At 36.3% G+C, this 22,766-nt stretch overlaps 1 protein-coding gene across 3 annotated transcripts in view; it reads right to left on the bottom strand.

The window, feature by feature from the left end:
* EMB2247 (protein EMBRYO DEFECTIVE 2247) overlaps nucleotides 1–22,419 on the bottom strand; it is a 28,012-nt gene extending 5,593 nt beyond the window's left edge. The window contains exons 1-22 of one of the 3 annotated variants that reach the window (XR_015121682.1): nucleotides 22,138–22,419; nucleotides 21,724–21,808; nucleotides 20,027–20,153; nucleotides 18,684–18,767; nucleotides 17,813–17,907; nucleotides 16,473–16,564; nucleotides 16,136–16,189; nucleotides 15,248–15,300; nucleotides 15,085–15,152; nucleotides 13,117–13,192; nucleotides 11,612–11,695; nucleotides 10,389–10,537; nucleotides 10,168–10,285; nucleotides 9,923–10,039; nucleotides 8,397–8,617; nucleotides 7,320–7,409; nucleotides 6,637–6,748; nucleotides 5,941–6,051; nucleotides 5,651–5,788; nucleotides 4,231–4,281; nucleotides 4,032–4,144; nucleotides 1,839–1,986 (exon numbers count right to left, since the gene is read on the bottom strand). Coding sequence is in view for 2 of the 3 variants with exons in the window: in XM_086239513.1 (XP_086095639.1) it covers nucleotides 1,839–1,986; nucleotides 4,032–4,144; nucleotides 4,231–4,281; nucleotides 5,651–5,788; nucleotides 5,941–6,051; nucleotides 6,637–6,748; nucleotides 7,320–7,409; nucleotides 8,397–8,617; nucleotides 9,923–10,039; nucleotides 10,168–10,285; nucleotides 10,389–10,537; nucleotides 11,612–11,695; nucleotides 13,117–13,192; nucleotides 15,085–15,152; nucleotides 15,248–15,300; nucleotides 16,136–16,189; nucleotides 16,473–16,564; nucleotides 17,813–17,907; nucleotides 18,684–18,767; nucleotides 20,027–20,153; nucleotides 21,724–21,808; nucleotides 22,138–22,285 (2,334 nt within the window). In the remaining variant the exon portion in view is untranslated. Of the gene's footprint in view, nucleotides 1–1,838; nucleotides 1,987–4,031; nucleotides 4,145–4,230; nucleotides 4,282–5,650; nucleotides 5,789–5,940; nucleotides 6,052–6,636; nucleotides 6,749–7,319; nucleotides 7,410–8,396; nucleotides 8,618–9,922; nucleotides 10,040–10,167; nucleotides 10,286–10,388; nucleotides 10,538–11,611; nucleotides 11,696–13,116; nucleotides 13,193–15,084; nucleotides 15,153–15,247; nucleotides 15,301–16,135; nucleotides 16,190–16,472; nucleotides 16,565–17,812; nucleotides 17,908–18,683; nucleotides 18,768–20,016; nucleotides 20,154–21,723; nucleotides 21,809–22,137 lie in introns of those variants that run through there. The other 2 variants (XM_086239513.1, XM_086239514.1) reach the window with 2 other exon arrangements.
* Nucleotides 22,420–22,766: the final 347 nt, after the last annotated feature.

Genomic DNA, 22,766 nt, shown 5'->3' with positions numbered 1-22,766 from the left:
CAGCCCCTCCCGACCCCACCCCCACCACAACTCGCCAGACCCTCCCCTTCCACTTACCCGAGTCTCTCTCTCTCTCTCTCTCTCTCTCTCTCTCTCTCTCTCTCTCTCTCTCTCTCTTTTCTCTCATTTTTCTTCTTCTTCCCTGTGTTTCCGTTCTCTTTCACGTGACTTCGCACAATCCAGCCGTGACCAGGCCAACTCCGGCCAAGCCCAGCTGGCACAGCACCACCAGCCACCAGCCCGCAGCTCCTCTCTCTCCCCTCGACCATCCCTCTCTTCCCTCTCCTCTCCCGCACAACTCCCTCCCTGTGCACACCTCAGCCCAGCCAAGGCCGGCCATTTCCCGACGGGCCAAGGCCACCAGAGGGTCCCCCTGGCCCCTAGTGCCGGCCATCTCCCCACGAGCTATAGTTGGGGTCGAGAAGGTTGTGGAGGGGGTGAGGTGGGGTCGGGAGGGCTGGGTTGGGAGGGTTGGCCGGAGAAAGGGAAGAGAGAGAGAGAGAGTGGAAGGTGGAGAGGGGTAAAAAAGGAAAAAAGGAAGAAAAATTCATTTTTTCAATTTAGATTTTAGATGGAGTATGTTTTTGAATGATTTTGTAGATGATGGATGCAGTTGAAATGCCCCCTATAGTTGAGTGTCTAAATTAAACTTTAGCCATAAAATTATATTCCAAAGTATATCCACCTCCTCTCAAGGATCTCATTCTTTCCAACCAAATTGTCCGTATCAGGGCCATAATCACACACCTTCAAAGAGGCACTGCCTTACTTGTTACTCCTTCCTAGTAAGACAACAATTTTTTGGACAAAAAACATTACATAAAACCCTCTGAATAACCAAGCCCAAAATTTTTCTTCTGAACTGGCACTGTAAAAGATGTGATCCACTCTCCCTCTTTTAAACACAGAACACATTCTTCTTTGTATCATGCCACAGGTATTTATCTTCCAATGAAACCAACCAAGTAAAACCTGCTCCTTAGTGGGAACACCAGCCTTCCAAATCATCTTAAATGGCTCAAAGGTAGGGTCAAACGGGGTATGTATTAAACAAAGAAAAAATATTTTTAAGATAAATACCTAAAGAGTGTCTAGACCAAGATCTTTTATCACAACGGCTTTGATCCAAAGACATGATTTAACCAAGACAGAAAATCTGAAAAATCTTGGAGCTCACTGTCATTTAAGTTCCTTCTACCTTAAATCTAAGAGATGACCCCGGTAAAAGAATGAGATATAACAGAAGAGATGACATCATTGTGGTTCAATTATATAAGATATAAGCAGGGAAACAAAGACTCAAATGACAGTTCTCCATACAAAACATCTTCCCAAAACCTAACTCTATTCGAATTCCCAACTCAACCATTTTCAACTTTCAACCGTTGAGAAAAGAAAGAATAACCCTAAGAAATGAACTTCCAAGGACTTCGGAACCGGACCTCTCTCTGCAATTCGAGAATCCCACCAATTAGTTATATAAAATATTATTCTGCATATAATTAGGCATGATTTTTACACAATTTTTTTTTAATGTAATCTTGAAAAAATAAAAAATCTCCTAAGGGGGAAGAAAAAAAATAATGTAATTATCTCCATTCCTTCTCTAGTATAAATCTTCGCATGGTTCATACAAAAATCAAATCACAACAATGATTTCTTCACTTAACAAACAAACTTCAAGAAACTAATAATTGCCTTGTATCTACAGAAGATAAATTCAACAAAAGTGTTGAAGTGGAAAAATTAAAATCTTGAGCTCAACAAAATTAAAATCCAATAAAAAGATCCACTTGCCATATAACTATGGTATTGAAAGATGAAGTGAAACCATTTACCTGCCAGAGTTCCTCAGTTACAAATGGCATGAAGGGGTGTAGCAATTTAAGTATGTTTTCAAAAACATATAATAGGACTGCCTGAGTGACCAAAGCAACTGAATCACCATCAGATCGGTAGAGACGAGCTTTACTAGCCTCAATATACCTAGAAAAGCGCAAGAAGTTTACAGTTGACATTAACAAAGGGGTAAATCAGTGCATCTGAATCAGGCAGAAGAGATCAATAAAAAAACAACGGTAACATTAAGGGGCCCTTTGGTGTTCTTTCCAAAAACTGTTTTTTTTTTTTTTTGTTTTCATTAGTTATATATATAGATGAAATAAGGAAGAAAATCTTTTAAAACACTTGTTGAATAGAATACCAAACAGGCCCCTAGTTTGAACTTGTTTAAACAAAAATAAAGATCTAAACAAATCTCTACCCACAAAGAACATAAAAAAGCAGTCTCCCCATAACAAATCAGTCTCCCTCAATTTTATTTCAAAAAGTTTGTAGGTTAGACCATCCAATCCAAAACAAATTGGACATAGGTGGAGAGGCTGAAGACCTTATATTTAGTTATGCATGGCTTTAGATCCCCGATATGGGATAATACTCTCAGTACCCTCACACATGAAAGGATTAAACAAGCCTATAATCCATGAACAATAATTATAAAAGGGTGGGAGTAGTGGATCTTTGGGAAAGGGTGAGGTTTGTGCCCTCTCTTTGGGCCTCGGTCTCAACAGAGTTCAAGGACCTATCCCTTTCGACTATTTTGCTAGATTGGAAAGCAAGTCTTAGATAATTTCTAAGCTGCCGGTGTTTAGCTCAACTATTTTGTAGTTAGTTTTTTCCTTTCTTTTAATGGACTTCTTGTCTACTGTTGGTGTACCTTTCGTTTGTTTGATCAATAAATTTTTGTTTCTTCTCCAAAAACAAAAATCCATAAACAATTAAACTGGAATCCACCAAAAATAGAGAGAAAAATCTCAAAGTATTTTATCAAAACTGAAGAATTGTTTTAAATACAAAACAACATAGTCCTTTATATAGGCTTCGAATTCTAATACTATTAGGAAATATAAATGGGAAAGTCTAATTCATCACGAAAACCAATCCTAATCCTCATTGGAAAAAAACAAAACAAAACAAAAAAACCAAAAATTAGAAATATCCTACACGGGAAAAATTTTCGTAATGGACATAAACTTTAGGGTAAATCGCATTGGAGGACATGTATTTGGGCCGTGCCACTGGAGGACAAAAAAATTCATTTTGTTTCTGCCACTTCTATTACAAACACCATCCAAAGGAGGGACAAATTGGTCATTTTATATTACATATAAATTTAATTCTATTTCTAACTAAAAAAGATTAAAACTAAAAACTAAAAAAAAAGTGGGGGAGAGAGGAGAGAAAGGGGGGAGGGTGGGAAGGATCGCTGAAGGTGGGATGAGATTGGTGCTCTACACATCCTCTTTCTTCTTCATCTTCTTTTTTTTTTTTTTTTACTTTTTTTTTTTTATCTTCTGAAGGCTCCAATTTTCAAATCCTTTTATCCTTCCTAGATGGGACCAAAACTACATTTTCTGAAATGACAAGAAGTTCAACCAATTCCCCTGCCTTTGATCATTAAAGCCAAAATCCCAAAATAAAGGAATAGAAGAGGGAAAAGATTGATTCATACTCAAACTAGCAATCGAAGCATTATGAGATTGCGATAATCTGTATACTCTAGGAAATAGAGAAGGAAATTCTGTTTCCCCACCAAACTCTCCTCCCAAAACCTCACCCTCTCCCCATTCCCCACCCCAAATTTGCCGAATGATTGGAAATGAATTAGGCCTTGAGAGATGTCTTTCCAAGGACATCGACTTGAACCTCTAATCACAATATTAAATTCCTAGCCATTATGCTAAATTTCACAAATGCATGACCCTACAGCTTTTAGCATTACTTTTTAAGATATATACCTCGACCAAACTTTGACATTCTATGAAGAACTAAAGTCATCAACATTCTTTATTGTGTCTCATGGCAGTCGTTAATCATATTTAATGAATGTCTTTGAAGAAACGTATTTGTACAGTTTGTATCTCAGTTTTCTTAAACATAAATTTATGGATTTTCTAGAATATAGGAACATTAGACGATATTTGTGAGTATTATCCAATGGAAATTATTTTGAATAAAAATTCCAAACATACCAATCAGCAAAATCACCCCAAAAGAAGTCGTATGTCTCTCTTCCCACATCTCCAAAGAAAAATTTGTCATAGCTAGCGGTGACTGTGTCAATAAGCACATGAAGTTTTGAGATCTGAGAAAAAGGATGAAAACTCACGGGTTAAACAAAGAAATATAATGACCTGGCAATGTGGAGATGCATCGTGACAATTATCTTACCACCCAACACTCTGGTAAAGGTAGCATGTCTAGAAGCTCCACTTTGTCAAACTGAAAGAGCATATATTGATCTGATGAGCAATACAGATAATGCATATCATCCTATAATATAAATGTGCACAGCAGCCACAGCTAAAGTAGGGAAAAAAAATCTAAATTTCCAATATTTGATAGAGATTACAAAATACAATGAAAGGGCCATACTATGATATGGCACCAAGTAATTGCAATTATTTCTCATCTCAAGGAAGAAAAAGAAGTTGAGTGAAATAAGTACCAAAGAATCTATTTGTTTGCCGTTCCATGAGACAATTAGCCACTGAATGCTATTTGCTTATTTAAGAAATTTGAAAGAAAGATTCACATATTTAGAGAGATGAAAGACAGCAATACCTTTATGACTTAAAGAAAGCATATGATAGGATAGCAAGTGAAGTATTTGAAACAAGTTAAAAATAAGTAGTGTTAGACCTGGTGGAGAAATCATTAGTGAATTTCAATTATAAGAGAATTGCATCAAAGACCAATATTGAGCCTCTACCCTTTTGCTTTGGTAATTAAACATTTGCTAAGTTCATTCAGATATGATGTGTCTCTGTTCACATTATTTGCAGACAATTTTGTGATACAGTGATAGATATATAGTGTTGAGACTGATTTTAGAGAATTCAGGTCAACGGAGATTCTTGACCGAATCTGAGATTCAGGCAACGTGGCGTTCTATTCTCCAACTTTACCCACCCTTAATCCCCTAAAAGAACAAGAACCCTTCCATAAAGAAACTAATCAAGCCCGGAGCATTTTCTTGTGAACCCACAAAAGAAAATGTTGTAATTCGTTGCTCATCAGGGAAAAGTATGCTTTTTGTGTTTTCTGGTACAACTTGAGATTGGAGCTCTTTGGTCATCTATTCTCTCCCATTACTAATCCTTAATCCATATAGGTAATGATAAAAAAAAGTTTCACCCATTAATACCAAAGAATTCAGCTTGCCCAGACCGTATTCTGGTGCACCTAATCACCCACAAAGTCTGCAGTTGTAATTAATCTTTATCAGCAGGCAGCAGTAGGTGTGAAATTCACGGAAATAACATATTTTTCAGCTACCCGGGTGTAAGGCAAGCTTTCAGCTAAACTAAAAGGAATTGCTCATAGAAGGCAGCAATATTTAAGCACTTGCTCTTTTTTGTTTCTTGACAAATCACAAGCAGGTACAGACAGTCATGCATGGATACATATGTCATCCTTCACTGAAGTGAAAAGAAAAAAAGTTTACAAGGAAAGGATTGATGCATGCAGACACACGCACACCCACACACCATTATTCTCTATAAACAAAAGGAAATATTCCACAAGGGAAGCATCATTCCTGCATAATTTTAATACGAGAACAGAAAATAAACAGAGAGAATAAACCTACCTTATAAGAAAGTATAATATCCCAAGTTGATGCATCATTCTGACTGGGCAAATTCTGCAATACAAACTTTCCAGCATTCCATAGTTTGTTTGTGAAGGCCTTGTTGGATGTCAACCTCTCAGTGGATAAATTAAGGTCCTGGAATAAAAGAATAGCAGATCAGCTAGTATGGTAAAAGTTACAAGCTAAGAACCATTATCATGCAAAAGCAAAACACTGCATACATATATTTCTGGTCAACAAATCCTGACATGTAACTGATGCATAAGTGAAGTCACAACAAAACAAACCTGACCAGCAGTCCCTAGAGCAAGTGTAAATCGTAAAGCATCTGTGCCATATTCCTTTATTGTATCTAAAGGATCTATTACATTCCCCAAGGTTTTGGACATCTTTCGCCCCTGAAACAAATTTATTAAACACATTTTTCATACATCAAAAAATCAGGGATAACATAAGAGTAAACTAAAAATGTATTAGATAATAGATTTTGTAAACAACAAACAAGGTTGTAACAAAAAGGAGGGACTTGACCATCCACATTTTTTTTTTGTTGAATAATTAATAATGAATTAAAATATGCCAAAGGGAATCTAACCGAAATATACGAAAAGTATACAAATGTAAATAAGTGCAAAGAAACAATAAAGTATAGAAAAAAGGTTGAAGATTAGATGACAGAAATTAGTCATCCACATGAAAGGTAATCATGACAAATTAGCCTAGACATCAAACAAGGAATGCCCCGATCCTAAACTGTCTATAGAAAATGACTCCATGTAAATAATGTAACCAACAAATTAGTGAGATCCTAGTAATTTGGATCTTCATTAACAAGGAATTTGGAGATACTCACAATAAAAACACAGGAGAGAGGATGGGAGTAAACTATTTCACACTCAAGAAACAAAGACAAGCTAAAAAGACAAATTAAAATACACTATCGTCATTGAAGAAGTTGTATTTCTCATGCATTTTGTTCTTACTTGTGAATCCCTGATGAGACCATGTAGATAAACGTATGAAAATGGAACTGTCCCTGTGAACTCAATTCCCATCATGACCATCCTCGCAACCCAAAAGAACAATATGTCGTGCCTGTTGAAACATGCAAGCAACAGTTTCAACTTCATCAACTTTTAAAGTAAGCAAGACATTACAAAAATAAATGACAAAAAAGTTACATACAACCTTTCATTACCCAACCCAATTAATGACACAAGGAAGAATCCCCACACCAAAGGTCAGGCAAGAACTTCACCCAATGACCATCCCCAATCCAAAACCTCACAATGTGACCATCCCAAATCCAAAAACCTACATGTTCTGCAAAAGATTACCAACCCCTCAAACTGCCCTGCCAGAAACTGACTCCACCCAGAAATTTTATTTTCTTAGTAATCCTTTCACATTTATCAGACTTTCTACCTACCACTCACCTCCATAAACTAGCACTTTCATTAGCATACCCCCAAAGCCACTTCCCAAGGAGTCCTTGTCTCAAAGCTTTCATTGAGGGAATATTGTTCAACACCCCTGTTACTTTAGCCGGTCAATCCAGGTCACTTATTTGGACCAAATTTCAGCATTAAATGATAGAGTTGCAGGCTTGCAGCCATAGCTGGGAGGATGAGGAAAGGTGGAAAACACTAGTAAGGCAAGCACATACCCTGTTTCAAGCATTGTTGTAGGATAGAACCGCTTAAAATCCTCCACTGACACATCTGGCCACCCAAGAGTACTAAAAGGCCACAGTGCACTGTGGAAAGAAAAATATACACTTTAGTCAAATTATAGCATCTATAAGATGAAAAACCTTGATAGGAGTTGTAAAAGGCAAAGAATAGGCTACAGTTCAATAAAACAATCTTTTTTTTTTTTATGAAAACAAAATTAATTAATAATTCAACCATTGTAAAATATATAAAGAATCAGTGGACAAGAAATCTACCATCACCCCGACACAGGAAACCTTCCAGAAAATTTATCCCTCAAACAAAACAAAACCAAACATGCTACAGTTCTAACAGCTCATTTACAAATGAAGAAAATTCATGTCTGATAAACAAAGTCAATTTAACACAACTGGTGGAAAAGTTTTCTCGTCTTTCTTTTAGAAAACATATTCCAACATAAAATGAAATACCATTCGAACAAATAAAAATTTTCTTTTCCTGTATTTATTTGTAACTAATTTCAGTCGAAACAAACTGAGCTTACAAGTTGGAGCAGAAATGAAAATCTTCATTCTGACAAATCTACAAACAGAATGTAAAATGTATTAATTCTTTTTTTGACGCCCTTCATTTGAGAAGATGAAAAAAAGAAACCATTGTTAGCATACTTTTCCACCAAAAAAACAAAGAGTTCTACTTAGTTGATACCGAATAAACCATGGGCGCAGCCTTTAAATATATTCAACAGAATTACACTCCTTAATATAAACTCTCTCCCTTTATGTTTTGTTCTTTTGACAAGTTTTATAACAACATCAAGATTCCCAACAAATGGGCATACAGAAAACCACAACTGATTGATTTTTAAGCAAAATTTGTTGCAACTAAACAAATTCTAATTGCTGACTTCACATCTAGAGATTAACATTTTCTGATGCCAGGTTTTGTGAAAGCAATTGGATGACCTACCCAAAATTAGACGGCTTTCATAATAATAAAAGAATACAGTGGGTTCTTTCATAGTTTCTACAAAATACAATTCAATTATCAGTATCCCTTAAGCCACAGACCTTGAAAACCAAGTGTCAAGAACATCCGGATCCTGATATATTTTTGCATCTCTCCCATACTTTTCATGAGCTTTCCTAAGAGCTTCATCATCACTCCTTGCAACAATATATTCTTCTTCACAGTCTTTACCCACAATGTACCAAACTGGTATTCGGTGTCCCCACCATAGTTGTCTGCTTATGCACCAATCTTTAATATTTGATAGCCAGTGATTATAAATCTGTTATTAATAGAAGACACAGGTGTTAGTAAAAAATCTAGCAAATCTCTCTGAAAAAGTCACTTGCTCTATGAAAACAACTGTAAGTCAATGGGGATGATAACTTGTTGCATTAATGCAATCAGGTATCAAATGGTGTTGCAAAACAGAACAATAAAGGTTAAAAACAAAACAGGCCCACATGGCATGACATAGAAATTCGTGCCCAATCTCAGAAGAAAACAACCTGACATTTTGATCTTGGTTGTCTATGCAGATGACATTCCTATTATTAAAGATCCGCTCAGGCTTCATTATTTTCTGGGTATCCAAGTTGCAAGATAAAGAAAGGTATAAACTTATTTCAGAGAATTATGCAATTGATATTATCAAAGACACATGCTCTCTAGGATCGAAACATGTCGCTACACCTTTTGAGACCTATAGCTACACCTATGGAGATCTGTCGGTACACCTGTGGTGACTTTGTTGACAATCCTGTGATTATTGAAGACTTGTAGGGAAGCGAATCTACTTGACCAGATATTTCCTATCGTGAGTCAATTCATGACCAACCCACGAGTTCCTCACCTGAATGCAGTTGCACATATTTAAAAGTAACTTAAAGGTGTTATAGGCTTTGGTCTTCTCAATCAATCTTCATGACATCTTTGTATAGAGGATAAACTAATGTAGATTGGGTAGGATCTCCCTCAGATAAAAAATAAATGACTAGCTATTGTACCTTTGTATAAGGTAATCTTGTGACTTGGAGGAGTGAGAAGCAATCATTTGTTGCTCACTCTAGTGCTGAAGCCGAATACCGTGCAATTACTCACATAGCTTGGGACCCAACTTGGTTAAAGCGGCTTTGGCAGGAGTGCGGAATTTTAGTACAGAATCCAACAACTCTCTACAGTGATTCAGGCCGCTATTCATATTGCCAATAATCAGTTTTTTCATGAGTGAACAAAGCACATTAAACTTTAATGTCACTTGATTCGTTCTAAAGTCGCTTCAAGTGAGGTTGTGAATCCATTTTACCCCAATAGGTGTTTACAACCTGTAGATTGACAATGATTTAGGGTTGACCATCTTGATTCAAGGAATATGGTTTGGCAACTTAATTGTGGTAATTGATTACCTGGTCAGCTTAATTACTAGCTAATTGGCTAATCCTTTTTGCTGATTATATGTCCTAGATGCTATATAAACCTTGTATTCTCATCTTACACAATGCAATACAATGTTCTCCTCTTCTGTCTTAGTTTTCTCTTCAACGGTGCCCTGTAAAGTCTATGAGGCCAAACACATGATTTTACATACCTTCTCAAATCTTTCAGGTATAATTTTCAAATCTCCTTTTACAACAGCATGAAGGGCTTTCTCAGCTAAGGGCTCCATTGTTACAAACCACTGCTTGCTTACTAGTGGCTCTATAACCTGATATGGCAAAAATGAGAAGACAAGAAGAAAGAATAAAATATATAATGAAGTTAACAAAAAATTTCATAGAAATTTAAATAGAATTTGGAGGTTGAAGCACTAAAAGTGAAAAAAAATACACTCACTTCTCCACCGCGCTGGGATCTGGGAACTCGTAAAGTGTGTGGTTCTTTTTTTACAGCCAAACCTGTCTCCTCCAGATCTGCCCAAAGTTTCTTCCGTGCCTCAAACCGATCAAGGCCACTAACAGAATCACAGGTTTCATTACCATATATAAGACACAAGATAAAAAATTTCTTCAATGAATGCAAGTTCAACAATCTAACAAAACAAATACAGCATTTACCAGTACAGTCCGGCAACCTTGTTAAGCGTCCCATCCTTGTTCATAACATTAAGTATTGGAAGACCAAGCTTTCTTGCAAGATTGTAATCATTATGATCATGTCCAGGACTTATCTTCAACACACCAGTGCCAAAGTCTTTATCAACATGCTGCCAGATTAGAAAATTATCAATCTTCCATGTATGAAGTTATTTACCTGGAATTATATGAGAAGCCACAACTAAGCCCCCATATTTTGCAGGAATAGGGCTAGGGAATGAGTATGACATTTCCTTCCCATGATTGGTATGCACACTTTTGGAATGTGTTACCTTTAAAATGAGAATGGTACCATGTAGGAGGGAATTGAAACCCCTGTGCCAAGGGTTTGCTATTTCCATCCCTAGGGAATGCAATTATTGAGGGTTTTTATGATCAAATTGCCCCCATTATAAATTGAAAAATACTATTTCTGTCATGCACGTATGAATAATTTCATAGATACAATAGATAAAGGTATTATTCAAAACAAAACCATTTTTTAGCCTGTTACCGCACAAACCAAACATTGAATGGAAATAAAAGTTATTTCCTGGTTACCATTTCTAGCATTTCCTCCAAACACTGGAACCTAAATCTTTCATTCTCATCCCCCTGGAATGGGCATAGGAATGCCATTCTCAAAGGACTGGTTCCACGAACAAAATAGGGCCTAAAAGATTTTACCTTTCATTATCAAAACATTTCATTATTTTACCTTCCCCAAGCCCAGTATTTTAATTTATGTATATAAAAAACAAAGAATTTCTGCAACCAATTTATAGTTTTGTCAACAATAAACCACAAGGGAAATACTAGAGTAAGTATTTTTTAAATAGAAAGGTTAAGATAAGTATTCCACTAAATTATAAACTTTAGAGTAAGTACGAAAACTAAAAACTGTCCAGTATTGAAAAGAAAAAATAAAATGTGCACACGGCCTAATTTGGGAATTACACGGAGGTGAAGAAAGTATTAAACCTAGGCAAGGGACCTGGGTAGAACCTTCGATATACTTTAGAATTTAATTTTAAACTCATCACTTTTCCTGAGTTCTAAGCTTTCACATGTTTTCTATCATAATCAATGTATTGAAATGCCCTCAGGACCATTCCCATTCAATCAGTAATTGGCACCATATTAACAATAAGATAACAACAACAAGATAAATGCAATGATGGTTAAGGATAGTATGGATGCTTTACCTTGTCAGCAATGATAGGGACGTGACGGCCATACGTCATAGGAACTATAGCCATTCTATTTATATATTTAGAATATCGATCATCCTGCATGACAGAATCAAACATTGTACATTAAGAAAAGCATTTCCCAGACCTGCATCCACATTTTAATATCGCCACTAGAATGGAGAGCACTGCTAAAAGATTAATCAAAACATATGTAAACTACAGCCCTTTGGCTCAAGAGAAAAGAACATTGTTCAAGGTCATAAGGACCAAATTGATTCAAAGAGGAGGCCCTGTGCTACTTTTTCTCCTCATTGGTGTGTGTTGTGCAAAGTGACAGGTAAATCATCCAAACATAAACTTTTTACATTGTTCCTTTGTGTCTCATATTTGAAGTTGTTGCTTGCTTCCAGCATAGTGGGTTGTTGCAAGGAATTGTTACTCCTTGCTTACTGAATTTGGGAAGGGGGATTAAGACGAGAGTGGTTACCCTTTGGCATTTTGCAGTTTTGGCCTCTATTTGGGTAGTGTGGTGGGAAAAGTATAGAAATTTTTTTAGACAGGAAGAAGAGTTGATTTCATTGTGGGACAGAATTATGTCCTTGCTTCCTTGTGGATGTCTTTGCCAAAGCAGCTTAGGGATGTTTCCTTTAGAGTGATTCATCTTGACTGATCTATTGTATGGTACTAAGTGTTGCTGATTGTATTATATAATTTGGTCGGTCTATATTTGGCTTTGCTGGTAGCCTTTTAGCCTTTTAGGTGTCTTGGTCCAGATGGACTTCTAAAATACCCACCACTGACTCCAACACTCCGAACAATAGAAACCTGTTAGCATGATTAACCTAATTAGGCATGATTAGCTTAATTGTAGGAGTGACTTTAGATTGATTGCTTAACCTAGAATAGACTGATTTCCTGTAATTAGGACTTACTATATTATGATCTCTTGTACAGCTTTATTAATCCTCCAAATCGGAGAAGAATAATATACCAATTCTCTCTATTTTAGCATAACCGAAGTTTAAAGAGAAATGTAAAACCATTTGCAACCTACTACGTAAGAAACTAGGAAAAATCAGAAATTGTAAACTTCTAACAATTCTATACAACCCCAAATTGATGTTAATTAAAGAATACTAAATAAGGAAGAAAATAAAGGTAAATATGTACTGATCTCAAACTTAGGTTTCATCCAACAGATTTTAGAAAATTAAACAATATATGCATATACAAAAGGCCATTGTCAGTACCTGCATTTGTAAGTAAACAATACTTGAAACAAAATTTCAAAACTTAAGCACTATACGTCAATGTAGCTGCTAACTAGTTTACAATAAAGCCGAGTTAGGAATTTATATAAAATATTAGATAACTAGATCTTGATCCCAAAAATCAAAAGTGATGTCCAAAAATTTTGACCCTATCACCAGTGTAAATTGCTTAAACATTACCATAAAAAATTGTCAGCACCTGGTCCATACTAAAACAAATCAGCAATGAAAACAAAGTTACCCTACCTCAGGATGCACAGCAATAGCTACGTCGCCAAATAAAGTCTCCGGGCGTGTTGTTGCTATTGTCAGATAGTCGGTCCTAAAAGTAGAGGATTTACCAATCAGCATGCATAATATACCTCAGAAACTGTTAGAACATATCACTCACACAACAGAATATATAAAGTAAAAACTTACAAAACAATCATGTTATGGTGTTCAAGTGAATTTATAAAAGCTAATAAAATTATTATTATTATTATTTTGAAAAGAAGCATATATCTATCAGCAAAAAGAACAGTACCAACACGAGGATAAGGAATACACTTCTTCGATCAGAGGACTTAAGGACTCTCAAAATCTTGTAATGAAAACAATCTTTTTCCTTTTTATGTAATAGTTGTCACATGAAAAAGGAAACTAGCAAGGTTTTTTTTTATAAGAAAGAAAACTTCATTAATAACATGAAATTGTACAAAGGTTTCAACTCTAAGAATTGATTTTCTTCTGTTGAGATCAAGTTTTTGAGAAGATTATCACAAGATCTCATATTTCTTTTTATTACCTTAAAGCACCAGCAACCATATAGAGTGTAGAAAAATTCATGTATCCCTACTACCCAAACAATTAACAAAAGGCATCACAATGCACGAGGCTCCTGCCATTACAACATCTGAGGAGCGTCATACATGTGCAGCCTTACTCCCACTTGCAAAAAGGTCATTTCTCATTTCAAGCATAGGACCACCAGTTTACAATGGAGCAACCTTTGCTTTCTTATCCCAAAAAAAAAAAAAAAAAAAAAAACAATGGAGCAACCTTTATTGTTTTATAAAGGCTCACTCTAATCATAGGCCTCCTCCAAAAGTGCAATCTACAGTTTACATTTTGATTCCGAAACCTTGCTTCAGTACCTTGAAATTAAAATTCCCAAACACATATCCAAGAAGGAAACCATGCATACTAATGGACAGGCCTTTGCAATGTGGATGCAACCATTTACCTACTTACGGATCCACATGACCCCAGATAGCAGGGAGGACTACACCGTTTCCAAAGTAGATGCAACCATTTACCTACCTACGGATCAACATTACCCCTCAACGACAAGGTGTTGTCATAACCATAGCTCCAAAGTTGCACATAGGCAATATGCTGAGTTGCTCTGACCCCATTTCTAATGACCCAAAGCCTCCTCCAACACTAACATAGCTAGTTCCAGTTGGTATTTGGATTCTTAGGTATTACTAAACTACCCCAGATCTCCAAGCACATAATCAATGTGGGATTCAGAGGTATCACTCTCACCCTCTACTGCCTATTCAATGAAGTATTCCTATTAACAATTTTTAAGACACTCCAATCTGAAAGAAATCATAAGGAAAATCCCAATTTACACAAGTCGACACTGGCCCATTTTTGGCCTGTTTCTTATGACTCAATCTACCTCAAATGGAGGTTCATCCATAATAGAAGTTTTAAATTCATTTTTCTTCTCAAGGAAGCAGAAAATATTGCACACAACTCACTTTGACTGTTCTGGCCCATTTGATTGTTTCAGTTTCACAATTTGATAAATTTGCAAAGGTATTAACTTTAACATCATACAGCTTGGCAATTCCTAGCAACAGTGCCTAAAATAAACTCTTAAACTTCATAACTAAAAATTTAAGCAGAAACATAGCTCTTTCATTATTGATTTAGAGCCAAACAAGTTTCTCACGCAATTGGAAATGTTTCAATGCAACACGCATTTCTACTAATCAAGCCTTTCACAAATGCCACATAAATCAATTGAATATGCATCAAACTTCCAAATAAAAGTTGTCTAATCAATGCACAAAAACATAAACATCAGTAAATTGCCACATAAACAGAATATCTTGAATCAGCATACTGTAATAGCACAACAGAAAGCATATGCTTCAAATAGAATGCATAAGATTAAGAACACATTTCATTAAGGGTCAGAAATGGTTGGCTGGCAATTACTTTGAGCCTCCAGCAACACGATACTTAATATAATAAAGAGTACCGGATTCTTCATGATATTCTACTTCCTGGTCACAAATATTAAGGGCTCATGTCAAATATTGTGATTTAAAACATAAGCTGTATATAGAGTAGCAATTACATGAAACCAGAAATAACTCACCAGGTCAGAAACGGCTGTCTGTAGACTAGGAGACCAGTTCACCATGTAAGAACCTTGGGGAAAAATATATATATTATATCACTTTTACTTGGCTGTTAGTCACACTTGCTTAACAATGATAAAGCTACACAAGACTCCCAAAAATCAACTCAAAACCTAAGAGGAAAATTTAACAAAAATATGTAAAAAGATGAGATGACTTTAATTTCAACTGTTTATGGCTAGAGAAATGTTTGATTCTGTCACCAAAGAAACATAACTGTTTCAGACAGAGGAATATTTCATCACTTACATATTCCCTTTTGCTATTTTTTGGAAGACAAAGCTGCCGACTTGGTAATATGTGAGAACTTCAATATACAAAAATTTCAACAAGAATTATGACTTACCAGTTCTGTATCAGACTAATTTTCTTCTCTGTATTAATATTCTCAATTCATTCAATCCTATCAACTGTTCTGAAACACAAAAACCTATCCAATAATAAGCTAGTAGTGTATTTCCAGTACAAAGATGCCACCATATATTTCCTAAAATGGTTATACTCACATAGATTAATTAAAAAGGATCATTCAAATAGAAAAACTCAACTAAATGCACATTCAACATAATAGTTCACAACGTTGACATGCACAACAAATAGTAGCTTATGGTTCCAGACAATGAGAGAACCAGCTATCCAACACATACGATAATAACTATAAAGCTAAGGAATACACATAATGACAACAGTTGTTACAAACTCAAATACAGAATAGCAAAAACTAAACACCAAGGGCTTCAGCAGCCAAATCTAGCTATATAACTCCATTAAAAAACAACCAGGCCACAATAAAGTTTATCAAATTCTAGGGCTATGGAACATTTTTAAAGGAAATTAGGGTATACCTTGATAGATTAAGCCTTTCTCATGAAGTCTGACAAAAGCCTCAATAACAGCTCCTGCAAGGAGTAAAAGTATATCAGCCTTGATAGATTAATAACTCTTACATATTTTCCTGGACAACCCACTAATCACCTCAAACCATAGTTACTACTCAAGGGAACTAGAGAAGAGTCTTTGGGGTCTTTAATTTTCAGACACTTCCCTAGATCTGTTGTTCTGCAATACATACTCCCCCCCCCCCCCCCCCCCCCCCAAAACACCACATCCACAAATTTGTAAACTATCTCGTACATAATTTCTTGACTGACTAGAGTTCTGCCAGATAGAAAAATGCCTTACGACTTAGTTGTTCATCAAGGGTGAAATGCTCTCTATTCCAATCACAAGAAGCACCAAGTCTTTTGATCTGATTTGTGATGGTTCCACCATACCTGATATAATAAATAAACAAACAAATAAATTGAATAATAACGCAATTCATTTAAACATAAACTGTAGCCATTCAGTTTCACTTGCAACTCCATGTATACTACATTAGTAAATTAGAAATCTGCTCCTATACGGTTCCACAGGAGCAAGATAAATTATTTCTGAGTTACATCAAGCAAATGCTTTTTCCAGTATCTTCTAAGAAATTATTTCTGAGAAATCTGCTCATACAACCCCAATGAGCTTTTTATTTCTCACCCTTGCCAAACACTTTATGCTTTTCAGAGAGCAAAGAAACACAGCTCCTTGTGACGACCCAGCTTACATTGACCCCCCTAAGAAATCTCCACTGCAGATTTAATGTTATTGGACAATGTAGAAACACATGATCCACCCTTTCCCCCTCTTCTCATATATGGGATTCTCCTTTGGATCACATCACTAGTATTAACCCTCCCATGCGCCACAATCCATGCCAATCAATTGAAGTCATAAACGATTAGAATTGACACAAAGTGTTTTGATCTTTGGAAATTAACAAACCTCAAAGTATAGAGATTAACATCTATAGAAATCCTTTTATTAAAGAAAGCACAAACTATCTGAGGAAAATTGGCTAGAGGATATGATAAAAGAAGTGATGTCAGCAGCCTACTGTACACTGTAAATTGAGTGTGTTGATCTCTTTATTTGAATAACAGGGCCTTTTTTGGTCCCACCTAAAGTCGGGTGCTTGTGAGGGGAGACTTGGATACAAACCTAGCTTGCTTTCAGCAATTTGCATGAAGTGGCCACTTTCAAAAAAGTAAAGTTTACAAATAAAGAAAATAACAAGATTTGTTTAGAAGATGCATTAAATCACAAAAGAAAAATTAATGTGTTCACCAGTTTACACCAAAGTCTGCATTTATCAGTTTACACCAGAAGTGTTTCACAAAGGTCTTTGCAACATCAGGTACACAGGAGTTGGCACATAACAAGGAAACAATGGTTTTTCTTTCTTCCTTTCTTTCTTCCTTTCTTTCTTCCTTTCTTTCTTTCTTTCTTTCTTTCTTTCTTTCTTTCTTTCTTTCTTTCTTTCTTTCTTTCTTTAGCTTAACAACAAAAGTAACATGGGAGAATGCAAGAGAGAGAGAGAGCGCAAGAGAATTATGATGTAAAGAAATGAATATATGCACAAGTTAAAGACAAAACAGAACTCAGAATTAAAGATCAGAGAAAGGATAACAAGGAAAAACATAAACACATACTTCTCTTTCCACTCCCAAACTCGATTCACGAACTCATCTCGACCCAATTCAACCCTTTTAATTCCTTCAGATGCAAGCATTCTTTCAACAACCAGCTGGCAGGAAAAGAGTAATAACAGTATGAGCAAAACTTTCAAATTAAGAAAATACAAGTTGCATTTCATCATGAAGTCATACAAAAAGTACAAAATTGATGCAGGAGCATCTGCTAGGGTTTCCAGAATTTAGTAAAATTTAGTAGCTTTCCAATTTTCAGTTCCTAGCTTGATTAGGAGTCTAGTTTCTTGGTTATTAGATGGATTTACCTTTATGTTTTCCTAGTAAGTTTAGGTTTATGCTTTCCTAGTCATCATAGGTTTATGTGTCCCTATATAAGCTAAAGGCTTAAGTTGTAATAGAGAGTTTTATGCATTATATTTTTCCGACAATTCAGATTTGAGAGTTTCTTTTGGGCTCCTAAACCCTAGAACTCATTTATCTACGTTCCGTCTTTGATTTCATAGCTTTAAATCTCTATTTTCTCTACAGTTTGTTGCTGGAAGATCGGTCTATTCTAGATTTTTGCCCTAGTATAGCAGCAAGACAGCAGTCTTTGCTCCTGTCTTGCATAAAAAATAATCCATAAAATTGAAACCAACTGACAGAAATAAATGACATAAATAATTATCATTTAGAAAATCAAATCCCAATCATAAAATGCAAACAAGAGAATTAGGTCAAAGCAGTTTCAAGTCTTCAAGAATTATAAAGGAAGTTGTAACAATGAAATTGGTGAAAATTAGAAATGAAGACGGAGGAGGTATTGCAATAAAGATGCAAAATCAATTAAAAGACTTATGTGGAAGTATATGCTGATGGTTTAGAGACAAACCTGAGTTGCAATACCAGCATGATCAGTCCCAGGGAGCCAAAGTGTTGGTCTTCCCTTCATACGATGGTATCTAACCATAATGTCCTAGAACAGTAAGTAATGAAAATGAATAGAAGAAACCTATCGTCACTAATAAGTCAATATACAACAGTAATGCACAGATTGAAATAAAATTTAGAGAAAATTGGATACTAGTCCTTCATCCACACTTTTTGAGAGAAAAGTCCAGTGATTTTTATTTTTTTTTTTTGTTAGATTAGGTTCTTGGACCATCTGACCAAGTCAGACATTCCAATATTACCCCAAAACACCATTAACTCCAGTAACTTATGAGATTTAAATAATACGAATCCCACAATTTAAGAGATTTGCACAGTACACACCACTGAGGAGATAAAGAAGTGTAGGGCCTTCTTTGTCGAAGTCTACCACAAGTGTTGATTTTACCATGAACCACTAGATAAACAAGTAACTTAACTTTGCCAGGCACCCCATACTTCTAAATGAACATAGAAGGAAGAACAAAGGCTGGTTTGGATTATCTCACAAAGAAAGAAAAAAAGACTCCATCTCAATTGTTTTGAAAGACTAAGGTTCCTAGCAAGGTACATATGTGTCTTTCACCCTTTTGGTGTATTATGTATAACAAAGAAGCTGAAAACACTGACCACTTACTTCTACACTCTTTGATTGCACTTGGGCTGTGGTATGACTCCTTGGAGTGGCAGGGTGAGTTGGATGGTTTCACCTCTTATAAAGCACTGTTGGGTTAGAAGCATTTTGCTTTTGGGGAGGTTCTAAAGAAAAAGTTCCATGGAAATGCGTAGTGTTGGTTGCTTTTGGGTAGTTTGACTGGAAAGGAACAGTATAATTTGTTAGGATAAGAGTGGGGAGGAGGGGTCACTTTATGGGACAAAGTGAGGTTTTGGACATCTTTGTGGCATCAATGACAGCAATGATTCATAAAAGGTGGAATAATATGATAGTCACAAAATACATAGATAAGAAGGTAATTTCGGTGGAACCAAGGAAAGTGGCATGTACTGAACACCTACATATTTTTTGAAGCCTTACAGGTAGCTGGGTTCATTTATATAATACTTAGGATAGCCTTCAGCACACACAAACATGTGGGGATTTATATTTGTGTTCAAACGAGGACAAAAATTATGCATGTCAATCTTGAGGAGTTTGAAATGTGTGCACCTTCTGTGTATAAATATGGTAATGTTCTCTTACAAGATAGTCTAGCATGTTACATTAATCTGGACTACACATTCAAACAAGAACAAAAATGACATTAAGTATAATAACATCCAAACACATAGAACACCTTTCACAACCTCAAGAGTCACGAACATTGCATGGCCCATGTGCAGTGAGCCAGTAACATTTGGAGGTGGCATTGAAATCACAAAAGGATCACTTCCCCGGTCAAAGTTTGGCCTAAAATACCCTTGAGACTCCCACCTAGCAATCAAACAAGTTCAGAAATAACATTATATGCCATAATTTTATGTAGCAAATAGAATAGTAAGCACCACCAAATCAAATCTGCAAACTGACATGTGCAAACACAAGCAAAACCTGAATTAAGAATGCATGCATTCCTTCTGATAGTGTAGGTTTTGTTTGTTTTCGTACTGCTACCGGTGATATCTTGTCCACTATGTTATGTCATTTTCTTGTGGTATTAATAAAACTTTGTTTCACCAACGAGGATTTAGTCAAGTGGTCAGGCCCATGGTTTTCTCCCACGTGGTCTGAGGTTTGATTCCTCAAAGGCACCTATCTGGCTAAATGCTAGTGTTTCCTACCTCCCAAATATTTGAATATCTGGGTATTAAAAAAAATAAAAAAATAAAAAATAGGTCACCCAAAATACAGACAAAAAGCACTCCACATACTCTTTCCTTGATACTCCACTGGAGGCACAATGTTTTTCCACAAGTGGAGATATACAAGACGCCAGAATAACCCAACTGAATCTTACCTCCTCTTGGAAAGGTGTAGAGGTAGGGAAGAAAGATCACTTAGTGAGATGGGAGTTAGTAGCTAGACAAACGGAGAAAGGGGATTTGGGCGTGGGCAACCTAATTGAAAGCAATAAAGCTCTGCTTGGAAAATGGCTATTGAGATATCCTAGGGAAACTGCCTCTTTGTGGCATATGGTGATTAGAAGCAAGTATGGGGAGGCTCCAAATGGATGCAATGCTAATCCTTTATGAGGGGGACAAACCAAGGTCCATGGAACGATATCTCTCAAGGTTATTCTTCATTTCTAGAGTGCTGTAAATTTGTGGTGGGGTATGGGGAGAAAGTGAGATTTTGGGAGGACAGGTGGTTAGAGGAGGAGCCATTACAACTGATGTTTCCCAGGTTATCCGTGCTGTCTTTAAAACATGATGAGCATATTTCAAGGTTTGTAGACATTATTGTATATAACTGGGACTTCGGATTTAGGAGGAATCTTAATGAGCTGGAGGTGGAAGAACTTGTTGTGCTGTTAGAAAAACGTAAAAGGATTCGTTTGTCCCTTTCAAGGGTGGATTCAAGAGATTGGAAGTTTAGAAGGTTCAGGGGTGTTTTCTTGTAATTCTTACAGTACGTTTTTGTGTTTTTGAATCAATTCACCGAGTTTTCTTCCATCCATTCAGATCTGGAAGTCGAAAGTTCCCCCAAAAAGTTAAAGTTTTGGTTTGGTTGGTGGCCCATGGGAGGGCCAATACGTGTGATCAGCTTCAAAAAAGAAGGCCTTATGTCTGTTTTTCTCCACATTGATGTATCTTGTGCAAGTCCCGGGCAGAGAGTGTGGACTCCATTGTCCATTTTTGGAAGACTAATGCAAGCTGGGTCATTCCAAAAGGGTGTTTTGGGTTGTTGAGCACTCAATTAAAGATAAATAAATAATAAATAACAAAGGGAATGGGCATAGCAAGAAAACTTATCTCAACCACTTTGACAAGACAAAAAGCATAAGAACAAAGAAATAGAATAAAAGGAAATATAATGGTTAAGGGCTCTGTCCAGAATAACATACCAATTGTATATCCGTTCTTCTGAAGTAAAATCAAAGGACTTTGCCATTTCTGGAGAAGTAAACACACCATTCTCGGAGGCAGCAACTGAAATATAACACGAAATGATAAATGCACAACCAAATTCATCACAATTCTTTCACCTATAAGTTTGAACTGTAACGCAATCAAATGCACAGCATGGTTTTGAAAGATTGGAAGTAAAAAAATTTAAAAAAATAATTATCGCAATGATGGAAAACTTATAGAACGAACAAAAATGAAGAAAATGCTGCGCTTGAAATAAAAAAAGTTAATCTTCACTTATTTGATTGATTAAGGTCAATTCTCATTACTTTCCAATTGAGAACAGTGTAAACACGAAAGAAAACCCATATCTGAGTTTTCTCAGCAACCAAACAAAGAATAATTATCACCTGCGAAGAGTCTAGGCCTAAGACGATTAAAATGCCAGTGGGAGAGACTAATGCCGCGACGTCGTCTGGAGAAGAGAAGAGGATGGAGCCTATGAGCAGAGCACGAGGACCAGAGAGAGGGGCCAGAGAAGGTCGTTTGGAGAATCATCGTATTTGGTTTTGCAGGTCGTGTATTTTAAGGGAGCATAAACCCTACCAGGAATAGCTATGAAGAAGAAGCAGGAGGAGGAGGAGGAGAAGAAGAGAAGAAAAGAAGCAGAGGGTTTTAGTGGCAGAGAAACAGCAGAGGTAGTGGATTACGGAGAATGTCTAGTGGCCACTCCTCGTTTGAATGTTGTCCCATCGGCTATCACGTTGGCACGCATGGCACGTGCAGCTTTTGAAAGGGACCAAAGGGTGCTTGTATTGATACCCACGAGGAGTTCGATGTATACCCCTACTAATTCTCACTAGTCCCTACACTCATTTTTAATAGGAATAGATAGTTATGACTTATGCCCTAACATGGATTTTTAAATTTTTTATTTTTACAGCCCTAACATGGATTGATCATTAAGGACGAAAAAATACTCCAAAGCAACCGAACTCAGCAACAATGCCATGTTTTATGTTTGTATGAAGCACATCGA

This window comes from Dryas octopetala, chromosome 4 (assembly GCF_963921425.1).
Source record: "Dryas octopetala chromosome 4, drDryOcto1.1, whole genome shotgun sequence".
NCBI classification, from domain to species: Eukaryota; Viridiplantae; Streptophyta; class Magnoliopsida; order Rosales; family Rosaceae; genus Dryas; species Dryas octopetala.
This window is presented reverse-complemented; position numbering and strand designations above follow the sequence as displayed.